This window comes from Paramormyrops kingsleyae, chromosome 18, assembly GCF_048594095.1.
Source record: "Paramormyrops kingsleyae isolate MSU_618 chromosome 18, PKINGS_0.4, whole genome shotgun sequence".
Taxonomy (NCBI): domain Eukaryota; kingdom Metazoa; phylum Chordata; class Actinopteri; order Osteoglossiformes; family Mormyridae; genus Paramormyrops; species Paramormyrops kingsleyae.
Genome location: NC_132814.1, coordinates 21,713,729 through 21,731,719, shown reverse-complemented (window position 1 = coordinate 21,731,719; position 17,991 = coordinate 21,713,729). Strand labels below are relative to the sequence as shown.

Sequence of the window (17,991 nt, the reverse complement as noted above, 5' to 3'; positions counted from 1 at the left end):
ACCAGAATGCATTGCTTTAAACCAGCACCCATTGTTGTTTTGATGGGTTATGCTAATGCAGTTGCCCATTAACAAAAACAAAACGTGTGATACACTGATGTTACTACTGGTGGTCAAAAAGAGGTCGCTAGTTTGGGGTGTATAATGTATGTAAGTCGCGATTTCGATTTGAAATCGATAAATCGTTCAGCCCTACTGTTAATCTTTAAAAGTGATAGCTGATAGCTTATAATAGTGGTAGTTAAAACAGAAAATCCCATCATGAAACGTATTTATTACCCTGTTCATTTTTGTCTGCCTTTCAGGTGGTTGACGCGACACCTCCGCAATGTATGGTCCCCAATGATTCTACTATAATCTCTATGGTGTTTGCATTTTACAATTAACAAAAGCTGCTTTAATTTTCTTTGGAACAATGATCCATTTGTCAGAGAAGTTTGCAAATTGCCCTGTTTTGCAAATTTCCCATGCTGATATTTTGCCCTCAGTTAAGCTGCTTGGGGACTACAAACATGGCGCCGCTTACCCAGATGTAGGAAAGAGGGTCTCAGCTCTTAATTAGTCTATTACTCAGTCAATCAGAACCTGGACAATACAACCTGGGGGCTGTATCACAAAGAAGGATTTCTTGGACTACCTTAAATCCAACAAGTTATCGACCAATTGTGTTTATAAGAAGTTAGTCAACAGCGTGCCAGATAGACTGTTGCAGACATGCTCACAACAGAAAGGAACAAATATGTATGATCTTAGCTTTTACTAATGTTTTTGACTGTTAAACTTTATTCATTTTACCTCTGAAAATGTTAGTGGATTTACAGTTAGCGAAAGCTAATTGTTCCGCTATCAGTTTTTAAAGTTAGCACAAATGCTAATTCGCTAACAAAAAAGTGAGCTTTTACTGTTGCAGAATAGATGTTTTACTGCTTCTAGTATAAAATAGCACATTGTAGGGTGAAAAACACGTTTCATTTTATGGCACCATAACATAACCTTCAGTAGTTGTACATGATCATGTCTCAAGGTGCTCCTGTAAGTAGCTCATGTTCAGCAAGGGTGTAGGTCCTTGCAGATTTTTGAGGAGTGTTGTTGAAAGATGGCATTCCACAGCTTGCAAGCTAGCAGCATATCCTATCTCAGAGATCTAAAATGCATTTGACAGGTAATTTACGTTAATGGTGCATCACAGGTCCAAGAGGGAAGTGCTACTCTTGCCATATCTGTGTGCTTCCAGTGAAGAACTACTCCCATGAGTTGTAGTAGTACTGCAACATCCTACCGCTCATAACCGAGCAGCAAATGCTATGCTATGAACCATTTTGATGACATACGCTGCCCGAGAGAGAGAAAGTGTTTGCAGCAAGAATAAACTTGGGTCTGAGGTAGAAACAAATCAGTGAATCTGTTGTAGTGCTGCTCAGTAAAGGTGTAATTAATAAAACATGCCTGACTGACTCTCAATCAATCATGAAATACAATCCTAGATAAGGTATCCAGCATGCGTCACCCCAAGATGTCTGGATTCCCCCATACCCTGCCCTCGTCTTAATTCAGGTCAGATCATCATAACTTGACATGGATATTCAGGCAACCATGGTTAGAGACACAAAAAGAGATGAAAAACACATCTGTATAATTATATCTTTATTGAGGGACAGCTCAGCATTATTTAAGATGCCTGATGTCACAGCAACAACAACAACAACAAATTTATTTTTGTATAGCGCATTATCACAACATTACATTGTCCCAAAGCGCTTTACAGCATCCCCACCCAAAGCCCCCAGTGAGTAAGCCATAGGCGACAGTGGCAAGGAAAAACTCCCTAGAAGGAAGAAACCTTGGGAGGGACCAGACTCAAAGGGGGAGCCCATCCTCCAGGGGCCGGCAGGGAGAGTCAAATACAGTGTAGTCTGAAACACAAACGCAGAGTAGGGGGGAGATGACAAGCCGGTGCCAACACTTCCTCCAATCGCCAGGCAGCCAGAAGGCAGGGAGCGGGTCATACAAGGAAGATGACACTGGCAGAACGGCGAGCTGGATGCACGGTCGTCATTGGCAGTGGCGACGTCACATGTTGCAGGGTGTGCTGGACACCCTGCACACTGCGATATTCATGCCTTCTTTTTTTGTGTCTAGCTGGCCTGTCTCTGCACCTCCCATCTTACTGCACACATGACATAAATCTAAGTAATAAGTATGGATGTACAAAAAAGAATGCAGTTTAGGAAACAATAGGAATTGGAACCTATGCAAAACATTCAGTCACAGAGCATTTTTGTCCATAGTTGTTAGAAATAGACTTGTTCACTGGTTTCAAGAGCAAAAGAAATCCTGAAGACCATTATGGAGGACACATGAATGAGACACAAGGACGGTTTTCTCTTACCTGTCCCAAGACTCAGCAGTGCCTTCCTCTCCCTTGCCTCAAATGGTGACATGTTAAGTTCTAAAGTAAAGAACAACAATGGTTCCTTTATAAACCATCCCCAAGGGTTACAAGCTACCTTGATGCAAAGCAGCTGCTATATCATCTGTATCTTTTATTTTTAAGTGAGAGAGTAGCAAACCTTACTATAGGCAAGAAGTATTTTAGCATTGTGCCTGCTGGTCAGCTCTACTTCAGCCATGGATGGAGCTCAATCTGCTCCATCTTCAGCCTGTCTGCCACTTTGCGCGTAAGGCACTGTCGAATCAGATCGCGGCAGTCTGTCAGAGAACAAATTGAGAGAGTCACACAGTTAGTCAGAAAATAATATTCGTGGAACTCGAGTCACGGGCAAAAAGTAAGCTGCTTACTAGGAGAGACCCATGGCGGGAATTTTAGGTGGCCTGAAACGATTGCCCTCTTTCTGCGGAAGGGGAGGTAGCCGCACACCAGCTCAAACAGAGTCACCCCCACTGACCAGACCGTGGCAGGGCCTGCCAGGTACTCCCGTCTGAGGAACCACTCTGGGGGAGCGTAGGCTGTTGTCCCTGAAACAACAAGGTGAATTTCTCACAAAGTCTTTCATACAGCTGGGTATTTTTACTGAAGCAAGTCAGGTTAGGACCCAAGAATACAAATCCAACTGCCCTACAGGGAGTTTAATCACAAGTCCAGTGGCCTGTACTACAAAGCGGGGTTACTGGGTTATCGGGGTAACTTGTCGGATTTTCGTTCACTTACATTTTGCCCAGACTACTTTAAATCTGCCAAGTTACCCCAATAAGCCAGTAACCCCGCTTCGTAGTACAGGCCCCAGATCTGTTGAACACTAAACACTACCTGCTACTAATCCAGTTTTACTGGCTTTTAATTAGCCTCCCTTGCTGACCTGCAAATTCCCTGTAGGTGTCATCCATCCAGACATCTCCACATCCAAAGTCGATGAGTTTGACCTCTAAAGTGTCTGTTTGGATCAACAGGTTCTCCGGCTTGAGGTCTCGATGCAGGATTTTAGAGTCCTGGCAGTGACGCAACGCCCGGAGAACCTGGCCCAGCACATGCTTAGCAATGTCCTCAGAAAGGAATCCTCCATTGCTAGCGCAAAACTCGTGGAGGTCCATGCATGGGTCCGGCCTTTCCAAAACTAAGATGTACTCATCGACTCCAACAAACCAATCAATGAGCTTTATCACGTTTTCGCAGGGTGACGGAAGGCTGATGATTGTCATCATGGCCACCTCAAGGGGGATGAATTCATCAACTCCAAGCTATGAAGGGGATGTACGTATGTTTAGGCAGAAATTCATCTAAAGCAGCGGTCACTAACAGGCGGACCCCGGTTTGGGTCCGGACCCAGAAGCTGTCCCATACGGACCCGGACCGACAGCCAAAACATTTAGTTATTATTTAAAACCTGATGGGGCGCTTTTATTTTAACCGGCACAGCGTTTGTAGTCTTTTCGGTACTGGTTTAGCAGTAGAATCGCCGTTTCCCACGCCACTGAACGTCAAACGCCTTTGACCGCCAAACAAGACGTATAGTTTGGCGTATGCAGCCATTTGTCTGCGCTAATGTGCCTACGCCAAAAGTATATTTACACGGTTAAATACAAAAGCAGACTATTTACAAAGTAAGAACTGTTACACGTGTGCAGACATCTCGAACTGAAAATCTATTAAGTTCATTTTACTCATATTTATTCCAGCATCTTTGCTCGCTGTGTGACGCACACAAGACTTTTGTCAAAATTTGTGTATGTCTCGAACTGAAAATCTATTAAGTTCATTTTACTCATATTTATTCCAGCATCTTTGCTCGCTGTGTGACGCACACAAGACTTTTGTCAAAATTTGTGTATGTGTTTAATGGTTTATTATTTCAAAAGCAATAATATAATTGCTATTCCTTTGTGTACCGCCAGATGGGGTTATAGCCTAACGGGAACATTAGTTGAAGTTTCGCGGGATTTTCTTTAGACAAAGAATCGCCGGGACTACATGTACCGCTGATGTGTCCCGTCTGTGCTCTTTTAATTTTAAAACAGCCATCTTCTACCTATATCTTCATCTGTGCGCGGTCCTGGGACCTGTAACAGCTGCACCACTGCATTACTGCCCACTTCTTTGTCTTTACTTTATATACTGTACTTCATTATTTGGATTATTTCATTTTTTTACCCAAACACACATGCGCACACACATATATCCCTGAAAAAAGAAGGTGTATAACTCACAAAATCGTCCATTCAGCTGGGTATATATGCCATAGATGTCTTTTTTTGCAGTCTTTTGTTGTTGTTATGTGCACGTACATTGAGAGCAAATGAAATTGTATCAGAAATAAATACAGTGTTTAAAATTACCTTAGAAGACGTGCAGTTTTATATTGATTAACTTAATGCATAGAACTGAACAATTCTTATATACTGTAGTAAAAAATCTCGCGCGTGAATTATTCATTTACTGTAGCAGTATTTATTTTTAACAAACACTGGTGTGTTCTTCACTTGTCAGTGTGAAAAGTATATAGGCCTACTTTTTAAAATCCACTTACATCGCTAAGATAACATTGTCAAACATCACATTTCGATGTTTATCACTTCATTTGTAGCTTTTTTGAGAGAAGCGATTTTGCCTTTAATCTTTAAAATAAGTCACTGCATAAGTCTTCACTTGACTGCATAACACAGTAAATTAGCAAAATATTCAAGGTGACTTTTTTGTCAGTTCAGGTTTGGAATTCATTATACGCGTTTACACATATAATTTTGCAAAAGAGAAAAAGGACAACAACCCAATTCACATGTGTAGAACCCTATAACTGACATTATATATGCTATGAACAAAGGTGTGATCTGTAGTCGAGTCGTGTCTTTGCTGCCTGAATAAAATGCGCTCTTCTAAACGTGCAGATGCCGATAGCGGTCAGATTCAGCACTATAAGTGGCTGCATGAAATCAAACTCACCCATTGTTGTTTTGATGGGTTATGCTAATGCAGTTGCCCATTAACAAAAACAAAATGTGTGATACGCTGAAGTATGTCACTGCTGATGGTTTAACACCTCCCTTAGTCAGGCAGTTGTCCCAGTATGCCTTAAAACCACCACGATAATTCCAGACCCCAAAAAATCACCTGTGTCCTGTCTGAATGATTACCACCCTGTGTCACTCACATCGGTCATTATGAAGTGCTTTGAGAGACTAATCATGGGCCACATCAAAGCTACCCGTCACAGCTTCTTGGACCTCTCCAGTTTGCCTATCGCCCAAAGTGATCCATCGACAATGTCATTTCCACTGCACTTCACCTGTCATTGACCCATTAGACAATAGAGACTCTCACATAAGGATGTTGTTCATCAATTTCAGTTCATCATGTAATACTGTAATTCCTCAGAAACTGTCTACTAAAATGAACGGGCTGGGTCTGAACACCTCCCTGGATAACCGGATCTGGGACTCTCTGTTAGAAAGGCCTCAGTCAGTCTGCATTAGTACTTACACCTCTAGCACAGTGGTAGCTGTTGTAGAATAGATGTTTTACTGCTTCTAGTATAGAATAACCCATAATAAGGTGAAAAACACGTTTCATTTTATGGCACCATAATGTAATCTTCAGTAGTTGTACATGATCATGTCTCAAGGTGCTCCTGTAAGTAGCTCATGTTCAGCAAGGGTGTAGGTCCTTGCAGATTTTTGAGGAGTGCCTTCTTTTTTTGTGTCTAGCTGGCCTGTCTCTGCACCTCCCATCTTACTGCACACATGACATAAATCTAAGTAATAAGTATGGATGTACAAAAAAGAATGCAGTTTAGGAAACAATAGGAATTGGAACCTATGCAAAACATTCAGTCACAGAGCATTTTTGTCCATAGTTGTTAGAAATAGACTTGTTCACTGGTTTCAAGAGCAAAAGAAATCCTGAAGACCTTTATGGTGGACACATGAATGAGACACAAGAATGGTTTTCTCTTACCTGTCTCAAGACTCAGCAGTGCCTTCCTCTCCCTTGCCTCAAATGGTGACATGTTAAGTTCTAAAGTAAAGAACAACAATGGTTCCTTTATAAACCATCCCCAAGGGTTACAAGCTACATTGATGCAAAGCAGCTGCTATATCATCTGTATCTTTTATTTTTAAGTGAGAGTAGCAAACCTTTCTATAGGCAAGAAGTATTTTAGCATTGAGTCTGATGGTCAGCTCTACTTCAGCCACGGATGGAGCTCAATCTGCTCCATCTTCAGCCTGTCTGCCACTTTGCGCGTAAGGCACTGTCGAATCAGATCGCGGCAGTCTGTCAGAGAACAAATTGAGAGAGTCACACAGTTAGTCAGAAAATAATATTCGTGGAACTCGAGTCACGGGCAAAAAGTAAGCTGCTTACTAGGAGAGACCCATGGCGGGAATTTTAGGTGGCCTGAAACGATTGCCCTCTTTCTGCGGAAGGGGAGGTAGCCGCACACCAGCTCAAACAGAGTCACCCCCACTGACCAGACCGTGGCAGGGCCTGCCAGGTACTCCCGTCTGAGGAACCATTCTGGGGGAGCGTAGGCTGTTGTCCCTGAAACAACAAGGTGAATTTCTCACAAAGTCTTTCATACAGCTGGGTATTTTTACTGAAGCAAGTCAGGTTAGGACCCAAGAATACAAATCCAACTCCCCTACAGGGAGTTTAATCACAAGTCCAGTGGCCTGTACTATGACGCGGGGTTACTGGGTTATCGGGGTAACTTGTCGGATTTTCGTTCACTTACATTTTGCCCAGACTACTTTAAATCCGCCAAGTTACCCCAATAAGCCAGTAACCCCGCTTCGTAGTACAGGCCCCAGATCTGTTGAACACTAAACACAACCTGCTACTAATCCAGTTTTACTGGCTTTTAATTAGCCTCCCTTGCTGACCTGCAAATTCCCTGTAGGTGTCATCCATCCAGACATCTCCACATCCAAAGTCGATGACTTTGACCTCTAGAGTGTCTGTTTGGATCAACAGGTTCTCCGGCTTGAGGTCTCGATGCAGGATTTTAGAGTCCTGGCAGTGACGCAACGCCCGGAGAACCTGGCCCAGCACATGCTTAGCAATGTCCTCAGAAAGGAATCCTCCATTGCTAGCGCAAAACTCGTGGAGGTCCAGGCATGGGTCCGGCCTTTCCAAAACTATGATGTACTCATCGACTCCAACAAACCAATCAATGAGCTTTATCACGTTTTCGCAGGGTGACGGAAGGCTGATGATTGTCATCATGGCCACCTCAAGGGGGATGGGCTCGTCAACTCCAAGCTATGAAGGGGATGTACGTATGTTTAGGCAGAAATTCATCTAAAGCAGCGGTCACTAACAGGCGGACCCCGGTTCGGGTCCGGACCCAGAAGCTGTCCCATACGGACCCGGACCGACAGCCAAAACATTTAGTTATTATTTAAAACCTGACGGGGCGCTTTTATTTTAACCGGCACAGCGTTTGTAGTCTTTTCGGTACTGGTTTAGCAGTAGAAACGCCGTTTCCCACGCCACTGAACGTCAAATGCCTTTGACCGCCAAGCAAGACGTATAGTTTGGCGTACGCAGCCATTTCTCTGCGCTAATGTGCCTACGTCAAAAGTGTATTTACATGGTTAAATACAAAAGCAGACTATTTACAAGGTAAGAACTGTTACAATTGTGCAGACATCTCGAACTGAAAATCTATGTCACGTGACAATAAATCATGTCAAAACGTTTTTGAATTGGACTGAATTAATTTGATTTGACAGTCAGGTACTGATTACATACAATGTTGATGCAACTAATAGGCTACTTAAATATATATCACACTATTAAATAGTTAGGCATTATGATCTTCCGGACCTTTGCTTCAAGAATTTTTCTCTTAACTGGACCTCTTTAAATTTGAGTTGAATACCCCTGATCTAAGGAAACCAAGCTCCATGGCTGAGGACACTTACCATTTGCATCTCCTCGCCATCCTTTCTGGCATACTTTATAGCCACCTACAGGGGGAACATTTTTTAGTGTTGTATACTGTATATTGAGATGGTGTCACATTTTACAGGTGTCTATGACAGGCAGGATAAGATGGATCTCTGGACAGATATTACTATGCATGTTGCGATTACACCACTTGGGGACTTACTGGGAGGCCATCGCTCTTCCGGCTTCCGGCATAGACAGCTCCGAAGCCACCCTGGCCGAGTAGCCTCCCTTGGTGGTAAAGCTCCTCCAAAGGTTCTACAACATTAGGTAGGTACAGTTGAAGAAAAGAATCCATACGGCACTTTCTCCATGAGAATAGACTTGTAGACACTTCACTATTGACTTTAAATAGCATGCATTCATATTTTATTACTGCATACCTATCTTGGAGTTTGATCTGTTAAATCAGTATTATCATTAGTTTTCCTATTAGATGCTACTGTCAGAGTAAGCTAACTTATTTAGTTGGAATTCTCATTCTCTCTCAAAGACAGTCATCTGTCGATTCAAACCTTTGCGGGGCATTTTGAAACCCAATTCTTGGGTGTCATGGCGAGGCGCTTCAGTTTCCTCTGGCTCAGGACTGTATCTCCTTCTCTTTGACGGAGGTTCGTCGAGAGAACCAGAGTGTGGTCGCTTGGTGCCCATTTTATCTCTAAATCAAAAGTAATTTATTGTATGTTACGCTGTTTGATGTAAACACTTTACAGCAAGACACATAACTTATAATGGGTACTACCAAATAAATTAAAGGCTATTTATTCATACAGCTCAAAACAGTTTTTTTTTTTTTACATATATATTGTACGACATATCCGCTAAAATCAACCAGAAAGGTTATAACCAAATAATCAATACCATATAAGTTATAAGGATTCGTTGTCGGAAGAGAGCAAATAAGTCCCTTACCATGCACAGTACGATGCAAGTGATTGATATGTGACTGTTTAGTTATATATGAGTGAGCATCATTCGAATATCTTGAATTCTAGAACGTGAATTAGATGCGCGTTTTAATGCACGGGCTCACCCGGGCTGGATCCCAGGGGCGCAATCCCGGTCATAAAATGGAAAAATAAATGACGTATTCGAAAATATTATTTTGCAGTAATATAGTTAGTTGAGAGATCGTTCTGTTTGTTTCTTTATGCTGTATGTGTTGTGTGTCGGGCATATTTATACATTAAGTTCATTTTACTCATTTATTCCAGCATCTTTGCTCGCTGTGTGACGCACACAAGACTTTTGTCACAATTTGTCTATTTGTTTAATGGTTATTTTGTTCAAAAGCAATTCTATAATTGCTATTTCTTTGTGTACCGCCAGATGGCGTTATAGCCTAATGGGAACATTAGTTGAAGTTTCGCGGGATTTTCTTTAGATAAAGAAACGCTTGGACTACATACTCCACTGATGCGTCCCGTCTGTGCTCTTTTAATTTTAAAACAGCCATCTTCTAGCTATATCTTCAGGTCCTGTGACCTGTAACAGCTGCATCACTGCATTACTGCCCACTTCTTTGTCTTTACTTTACATACTGTACTTCATTATTTGGATTATTTAATTTTTTTTATTACCAAAACACACAATGCGCACACACATAAATCCCTGAAAAAGAAGGTGTATAATTCACAAAATCGTCCATTCAGCTGGGTATATATGCCATAGGTGTCTTTTTTGCAGTCTTTTCTTGTTGTTATGTGCATGTACATTGAGAGCAAATTAAATTGTATCAGAAATAAATACAGTGTTAATAATTACCTTAGAAGACATGTGCAGTTTTATATTGATTAACTTCATGGATAGAACTGAACAATTCTTATATAGTAAAAAATCTCACGCATGAATTATTCATTTAACAGTATTTTTAACAATCACTGGTGTGTTCGCTTGTTCTTAGTGTGAAATGTATAGACTTTTTTAAATCCACTTACATCGCTAAGATAATATTGTCAAACATCAAATTTCCATGTTTACTACCTCATTTGTAGCTTTTTTGAGAGAAGCGATTATGCCTTTAATCTTTAAAATAAGTCACTGTTCTTCACTTGACTGCATAACACAGTAAATTAGCAAAATATTCAAGGTGACTCTTGGCAGTTCAGGTTTGGAGTCGCCTTTACACATATAATTTTGCAAAAGAAACAAAAGGACAACAATCCAATTCACATATGTAGAACTCTATAATTGAGATTATATACTGTATGCTATGAACAATGTTGTGGTCTGTAATCGAGTCGTGTCTTTGGTGCCTGAAAAAAATCCGCTCTTCTAAACGTGCAGATGCCGATAGCTGTCAGATCCAATCACCGCCGTTGTCAGGTTGCCAGGGAGTGAATTAATGCGTTTGTGGAAGTAAAATTGGACATTGGTAGGTCCAGCTGCCTGCACTTAGTTCCACAGACCCTGAAGAGAGATCGGACCTTGGAGAGGCAGACAGTGGAGCAAAGGGGGGGAGAAACCACCTGCAGGAAGAGACTCGAAGCCGCCCCAACTGGTGCACAAAGAATTATAGCTTAATAAAATAGTTGCAGTAGACAATATATATAATGTTATGCGATTGCAAATGTATAAGTAATCATGTTAATCATACTGTTAATCATACTAATTATATGTTAACCATGTATTTGCAGTGATTTAATGACAATATGTCAATGTGTTAATCATTAATCAATGGAACACCCAAACATTAACAGTGATTCAATGTCATATAATCAATATCTATATACATATCTCAAGTAGAGTCTTGGAGCCGAGACAGATTCCGGTAAATTGAGCAAAATGGGTGAACTTTACCTTGCTACCATGGTGAACCAATGGAACAGGAGAATTGTGTTTGTTATACGTTTCAGCTTGGTTTGTTGGTGTTTTGTGACCAATCAGGACTTAGAAGTCCTTATTGGAAATTGGGAGTTATGGTTTATCAACTGGTTTCTCTGTGTGCTGGGGGTGACTTGGTACCAAGTGCCAGAGTGAGATGGGAGCGCTTTGCTGGAATTGCTGGAATAAAAGAGATTTTCTTTACTCACCAAACTGAGAGGTCCAGACTTTCATTCTAAGTGACTCTCTGTGTCATCAGAGAGGTTGATTTATAATTTTTCTACCACACGCTCTTATCAAACGATGTTGGGCACTGTCAGATTGACAGTATTCTACGCCAATGAAATTAGGGGGGGTACCAGGGGCATCGAAAAATATTCTGGTAGGTGGGGGGTTCAAGCCAGTACCCCCCTTCTAGACTGTATTTAGCTCCATCCATCTTCCCATCAACTCTGACCAGCTTCTCCGAAATTCAATGGGAGCTCCAGAGATACCCTGAGACATACAACTGAATCAGTAGAACCCTAATGAGCAGATGAATGCAGCCTTCTCCTTGTCTTGGTACGGCATTGCAATCTGCTAATGACCACTCTTGGATGAGGATAGAGACAAGCATTTGAGAGCATCATCCATACAGAGTAGGGTGTACAGGTCAAAGATGGTACGAGCATTCAGTGTATGAGTTGATGCACATTCTGATTTCCCCGTTTTTCCTCCTAGTGATGATTAAAGCCTTAATGACTCCAATGGCCAGCAGCTCCTGCAAGTGAGTTGGATGTCATCAACATCAGCAGATGCAATTCTATGTAATCTCTCTTGAAAGGGGCATGAGTCACTGGCTCTGATTTCATGTTCCCCTCCATGGTCTAGGCTCCAGCTGACCTCTGTTACTTGTCTCAGTCTTAACTTCTACCATTGCATCGGCTCTGTAGGTATGTCTGATAATAGAGCCCTTGCTCTTTGAGGGTCTCGGTTTTTATCCAAAGTGAAATGGCACCCTGCTGCATGTCAGACGGCAGCAGTACACATTGGGGCAGAGTAACGCCAGTGATCGGGGCCTGGTGGGTTGGGGTACACTAGGGCTAGTATGGGCTTAGTCTGGCAGTAGTCTCCATCTTTGAGGAACACTATCATGGTGACTACATAAACTCTGTAAGGATACCTTGAGTCTCCCTACCCCAAAATGGCAAGGCTGGAAATGGGATGGAGAGGAACGTGGCCTAAATACCTCTGGTACCATTGCTCAAACATAATTGTTATTGTGGAGCCACTGTCCATCAGAGAGGTAAACCCCTGCTCTCAACTTAATGAAGGGTTTCCCAATAGACCTTCAGGAAGACTTGGAATGTCAGGCGTACTGTAAAAGAGTGTTGGCTTAGATAAGGGATGCTGATTCTCACCTGGTGGCAACCTTTACAGGGTGTCCAATCAGAACACTGAGATTATAAGCATACCTCTGCCAGGTTATTATATAGCTGGTTAATAGGTAATCAACATACCACCCCACAAAGCAGTCCAGATACACATTGGGTGATTATGTAATTGTGGTTTACTGAAACAGAAATTAAAACATAGGAATTAACATATTATTACCACTCACAGGTGTCATAGATTTATATACGTTTAACAAATATGGATACTAAATGATATTAAACATTTACATCACAAAACGCAAATAACCATATAATACACTTAAACTGAGGAGCATTAATATAGCAAAACGCGTACTGCGATTAGCTGCGACATGCTAATTTTAGATCACAAGCGCATTACAATAAACATTTACTCTGGTTACAAAGTATAGTTGCGATACAAATGAACTGCATACTTACTCGGCATGCATGCAGAACTACACCATAAACCCAACAATACTTTGGGAGAACTACAGCCTTTTAACTCTGCCCCAGCCTAAAGGATAGATAGTAGATATACACTAACCTAAAGGATAGATACTGTAGTAGATATACACTAACCTAAAGGATAGATACTGTAGTAGATATACACTAACCTAAAGGATAGATAGTAGATATCTTTATTGCCATTTGCACAGCTACAGGTAGGTACAAGTACATTGGAGTTCATGTGCGTATCTCCCAGAGTCATTTTTACAAAAGAGAGAGACAGAGGAGAAGAGAGTTTTTTAAAAAAAAAAACATAATATAAAAAATATAAATAATAAAAGCAGCAAACACACTAATTGCAGGAAGGAGTAAGTGGATACACACTGTGTACAGATGGCGATGCAGGATACAGATTGCCTGGTCTGGGTGCATGAGTGAGACAGAGAAAGACAGAGAAAAACAAAAACAACGTGGGGTCCTGCGTGATGGCTCCGATGGCCAAAATAGTGCCTGCTCAAAACGCTGCAAGTTTAACAAACAGGTGCTTGTGTCCGTACTTTTGCAAGACGGTGATCAGCTTGGAGATGACCTTGCTAGAGTCCTCCACTGCGAATCATGTCTTAGAATCATTGTCATGTCATCACAATTTTTGTCATAGATATCTATATGTATCACCAAGACTTAGTCCATAAGCTTAGATGCAGTGCGATGCCCAGAGTGCAACACGCCCTACCCTGCAGAACCGCATCCGGCAAGCAACATAAAACTGGCCAACATAGTTGAGAGATTTAAAACTCTGGATGTCCTGATGGCATCAGCAGCACCCGAATGTGCTAAATGTGTCCCCAGCCGCAGCCACGCAGTATGTGACTTGGAGGTCTGCTGCGACCACATGACAGTGAGTCAGCACATTCAGACAGAACTCCTGGTTAGTAGACTGAGCGGCACAGGGATGATAGACATGTAGAGCTGCCATCTAAGCTCCCGGTTACATCTCACCACTCCTCTCTCGTCTAGCAAGCGCTCCTGCAGCAGCATAACACATTCCTGGTACTGTATGTTAATGTAAGTTGCCGTGTTCTATCGAATGTTTGAGATCCTCCTTAGATCAGAGATCTGCACTAGCAGGAATCCCTCTCTTCCTTCTCCAGGGTTCTTCAAGCCGAGACACTTCTTCAAGGAAATATCACAGAAGGAGGAAAGCCTGGAGAAGCTCCTAGAAGGTAGGACCAGAGCAGCTGTGGCAGGGCTGGCGAGGACGGCCTGGAGAGCTGCTTGGTATAATGAGGCGTGAGGGGTCTGGTCTCCCCCTCTCTGCTCTTCCTGCATCCCATTTCCTCCAGGGTCTCCAAGTACCTCAAGAGGTTTCCTTTGGAACCTGGGAGCCGCTAAGGCAATGAAGAGGAAGACTTCCATGGTTTTCCCTGAAAATGACATTGACCCATCCTGCATGCTGCCCTGGAAAAAGCAGAGCTACACTACCCAGGGGTCAGCAGGGCCCAGCTCCGCCCCTGGTCCCTGTTCTGTCCGCTCCCAGGCCAAGCTCTGACCCCCAGAGCAATCTCTGCCCCCTGACCACGCTCTGCAACCAGGCCCAGCTGCTCCACCTGGGCGAGACTTTGTCCCTTGACGCAACCTGTATATGATTCTTATATTTGAGACTGAAGATGATACACACACAGATGAAAGTGAAGCTTGGGGTCGGATATCTATCTGATACCCCTGAGCAGGTGGGATTAAGGCCCAACAAACATATTATCACTCTGCTGGCTATGGTGTTTGAAGCGCAGATCCTCCGACCACAGTGTGAAGTATCACTGCAAACCACTGCATCACCATGCCACCCGAAATTAATTACGGGATGATTCAGATATGAGTGAGTTACATGGCTTAACATTACTGTTGTGTTAATTCTTAATCCAGTTTTAAACATTATCTTTCAGATACAACTCAATGTGTATTTTTGTTGTTCTACACCTGTCAAAGTACAGAGAGGAATTCCTCATAGATATATTCTGGGACCTATATTATTTCTATTTTTACAGTATAAATGATTTTGGGTACTGAACTGCATCCAGCAGATGATAGTTATTTATATATTAGTATCCTCTGTAAATGTAACCATGAAGAGTCTACAGACAGCTTTTCATTCTTTAGAAGTGTCATTGCGAATTTAGAATTGGTTTTAAACTAAAAAATAAAAATAAAAAAATTATGAAATTCACTTGATCCTGTTTTTCACATGAAAAAGTTACTTTCTATAAAGATTTGGGAATGTAGAATGATGAAAAGCTGATATATAGTGTTCATATTTGTAATCTTTTATTAACACTTTTATTTTTTTAATGATTTCCTTTTGATGCACGAACAGGACTCACCATATTATGTTTTCAATATGGGATGATTATGTTAATATATGGAATGGATGCCAACACTAATCCTGATATTTTCCAAAAGACTTAATTGCACAATTGCACTTCAATATTCTTTTTGCACATAAAAAAACAGAACAATAAATAAACTTTCTTGTTATATTCTATACACAAGACCATCAAGATCAGTATTTACCAATCAAATTATTTTAAAACAGAACTCCTTCGTCTTTCACTTTCAGTAAGCCTATATCAATGCCTTGTTCACAAACCAGCAAGTAATACTGGTGAACAAATTAGATTATTTGGCTTGATGCTAAACTCTCCTCCTGACATGTGTCAATCATTTCTGGGTCGAGAGTACACATAAGTGGAAATACTAGTAGAGGCACTGCTTCACTGCATGGGTTTAAAAACACGTCATATTCCATAACTATCCAATCAACTGCTACATAAAATGTGATGAGAAGTACATTGAAGTCTATTAGTGAAGTAGGAAATGTTTTGCTTCACTGAGTGTCCTTTAATCAAGCTGATGTTGCTGCTGCTGCTTTCCCAAATACTTTGTTAGACATTGATTTGAACTGCGGCACTTTTTCGTTTTACGTGAAAACAAATGTTCTGGTAATACACTGCATTTAAGCAATATTTTATGGGATATAAAACTGGGTTTCCTTCAGGTTATCTGCTTCACCCCTAAAGTCCAACAACATGCTGAAGTGAACTGAAGTTGCTAAAGTGTCTGTAGGTGTTAATGTGTGTGTGAATGGTGTGAGTGTGCCCTGTGATGGATTGACACCACGTCCTGGATCTTTGCCCAGTGCCTGCAACTTCTTTGATGGGATCCGAATCCCCGCACCCCTGCATAGGGCAAGCGGCCCTATTAATGGACTCAGTTTATTTTACTAGTATGTCTATAATGACTGTATTTAAGAAAAGGCTGCACTTGATGAAAGCTGTTAAAAATAGTATTATCAGTATTGAGGCCCAGAGCTGCTGCCTTCGTTCATTGCAGGGGGAACCAACTATCCTGGATTTCAGGAAAGAATGTTTCCCTCTCATATTTGGATCTTGAAGTACTGTATGTGAGTTGGCTATGTTTGGATATTGCGTAATATTAGTGTAATACTGTTTATTTTGCTCTATTGGGCATCGACATCTTACAGTAAGAGTATGTAGGATCGTTCATTTCAGAAAAGATGAATACTTTCGAAAGTTATTTCTTTTATGTTTTGCTAAAATTTCCCAGCAAAATTAATTCATTTGCGATGCGGTGATGTGACAAATTGACCAGCAAGGTACCACTGAGGTACCCTGAGCTCCCTGCTATGTCACGATGTCACATATGGGTTAAATGCAGAGGACACATCTTGTTGCTGTGCACTGTGTGCTGTGGTGTGTCAACAATGATCACTGCTCACCAGATGAAAAAAAATAATAATTAAATGTTACATCACAATGTTGGACCTAGTTACCTGAAGAACTGCTTCAGTGACTAGGGAGTGGAAGCTCAGCTTTGTCTGGATTAGTTAACTATTGGTGCGTGTTTTAACAAATCATGGCTTTTACTCAGCAGCCCAGGACTCAAACAAGATCAGAAGTGACTGACATAGTGAACAATTCCAATACTTCAAAATGTCACTGTAGGGAGGAGCGATTGGGACAGGTTTGCACTACAAAGATGTCTCTGTAGATTAGATTGTAATTGCATTCAGAAAGTGCTATGGTGGTATTTCTTTCATTGTTAATATGTTAACGTGTTTTTTAGAGTGCTTTTGGCAAATGTTATAAAATGAGAGACCAAGTCAGCGGTCAGAAGGAGTCGCTTAACAGCAGGAAGCCCACCAGGTCTGCGGAGTTACCCAGTGTTGATGGTGGGAAGCAGGCCGGTGACCATCCACTCAAAGGTGGACTCAACCTGGGCAGAAGAAGTATAACACCAGGGTAGTAGGGCTATGTAGGGTTAGGTAGGGCTATGAAGGGTTATGGATGCCCCAGCATGTTCACGGGGCCCAGCACTTTACAAGGGCCCTTGAGTACATAAAGTATGTACTGTGCTGAAAGAGTAGGTGGTGTGGCCAACAGTTAGCCCATCCTGTGATCTGTATGAATTCCAATCCCCCAGTGCAGTGATGGGGACACTGTGCTGTAAAAATGGTGCCAAATGGTGGATGAGATGAAATATCAAGGTCCTGACTCTTCTGAGGTCATAAAAGAAAAGGCCGCAGTTTGAACCAGGACATTAGGGTACCACCTACTCTTTTGAAAGATGCCTGGATCTTCACCCATATAAAGTTTCTCCAAAGTTTGAAAAAGATCCATCAAATACTTTCTGAGTCTTCGCACTAACGGGATTGAGTGTCCGAGTTCTCTTTGCTATCACTATGTAACTCTGCTTCAGGTTTCTGGGTGATCTGCCTCAAAATTAAATCATTTCCAGTTGCAAAAATTAGAAAAATATCCGTTAAACACTTTTTCTGTTACCATCTTAAGGAGAAAGTGTGTGCAGCGGCAGTGGCGGACCGACCTGAAAACCCTATGTATCGTCCCATTG

At 41.7% G+C, this 17,991-nt stretch overlaps 3 protein-coding genes across 5 annotated transcripts in view; 1 reads left to right on the top strand and 2 right to left on the bottom strand.

Annotated features, from left to right (window-relative positions):
* The window catches only part of LOC111855334 (basement membrane-specific heparan sulfate proteoglycan core protein-like), a 115,460-nt gene that overhangs the window by 12,700 nt on the left and 84,769 nt on the right, over positions 1 to 17,991 (top strand). The window lies entirely within an intron of this gene.
* Positions 1,695 to 3,813, bottom strand: LOC140579710 (serine/threonine-protein kinase pim-3-like). The gene is made up of 5 exons (XM_072702383.1): positions 3,318 to 3,813; positions 2,800 to 2,976; positions 2,576 to 2,709; positions 2,390 to 2,449; positions 1,695 to 2,186 (listed from the first exon to the last, which is right to left on the bottom strand). Exons 1-3 carry the CDS (start codon positions 3,658 to 3,660, stop codon positions 2,618 to 2,620), a joined length of 612 nt encoding a protein of 203 aa, XP_072558484.1. The 5' UTR covers positions 3,661 to 3,813; the 3' UTR covers positions 1,695 to 2,186; positions 2,390 to 2,449; positions 2,576 to 2,617.
* LOC111855335 (serine/threonine-protein kinase pim-3-like) lies at positions 5,865 to 9,360 on the bottom strand. 3 transcript variants are annotated; one of them, XR_011983611.1, is made up of 9 exons: positions 9,314 to 9,360; positions 8,917 to 9,059; positions 8,565 to 8,659; positions 8,377 to 8,421; positions 7,333 to 7,711; positions 6,815 to 6,991; positions 6,586 to 6,724; positions 6,407 to 6,466; positions 5,865 to 6,203 (listed from the first exon to the last, which is right to left on the bottom strand). XR_011983611.1 is itself a non-coding variant. In XM_072702382.1 (8 exons), exons 2-7 carry the CDS (start codon positions 9,050 to 9,052, stop codon positions 6,633 to 6,635), a joined length of 924 nt encoding a protein of 307 aa, XP_072558483.1. In that variant the 5' UTR covers positions 9,053 to 9,059; positions 9,314 to 9,360; the 3' UTR covers positions 5,865 to 6,466; positions 6,586 to 6,632. The 3 variants fall into 3 exon arrangements, 1 of the variants encoding a protein (XP_072558483.1); XR_011983612.1 differs by having other exon boundaries at positions 9,263 to 9,314; XM_072702382.1 differs by having other exon boundaries at positions 5,865 to 6,466.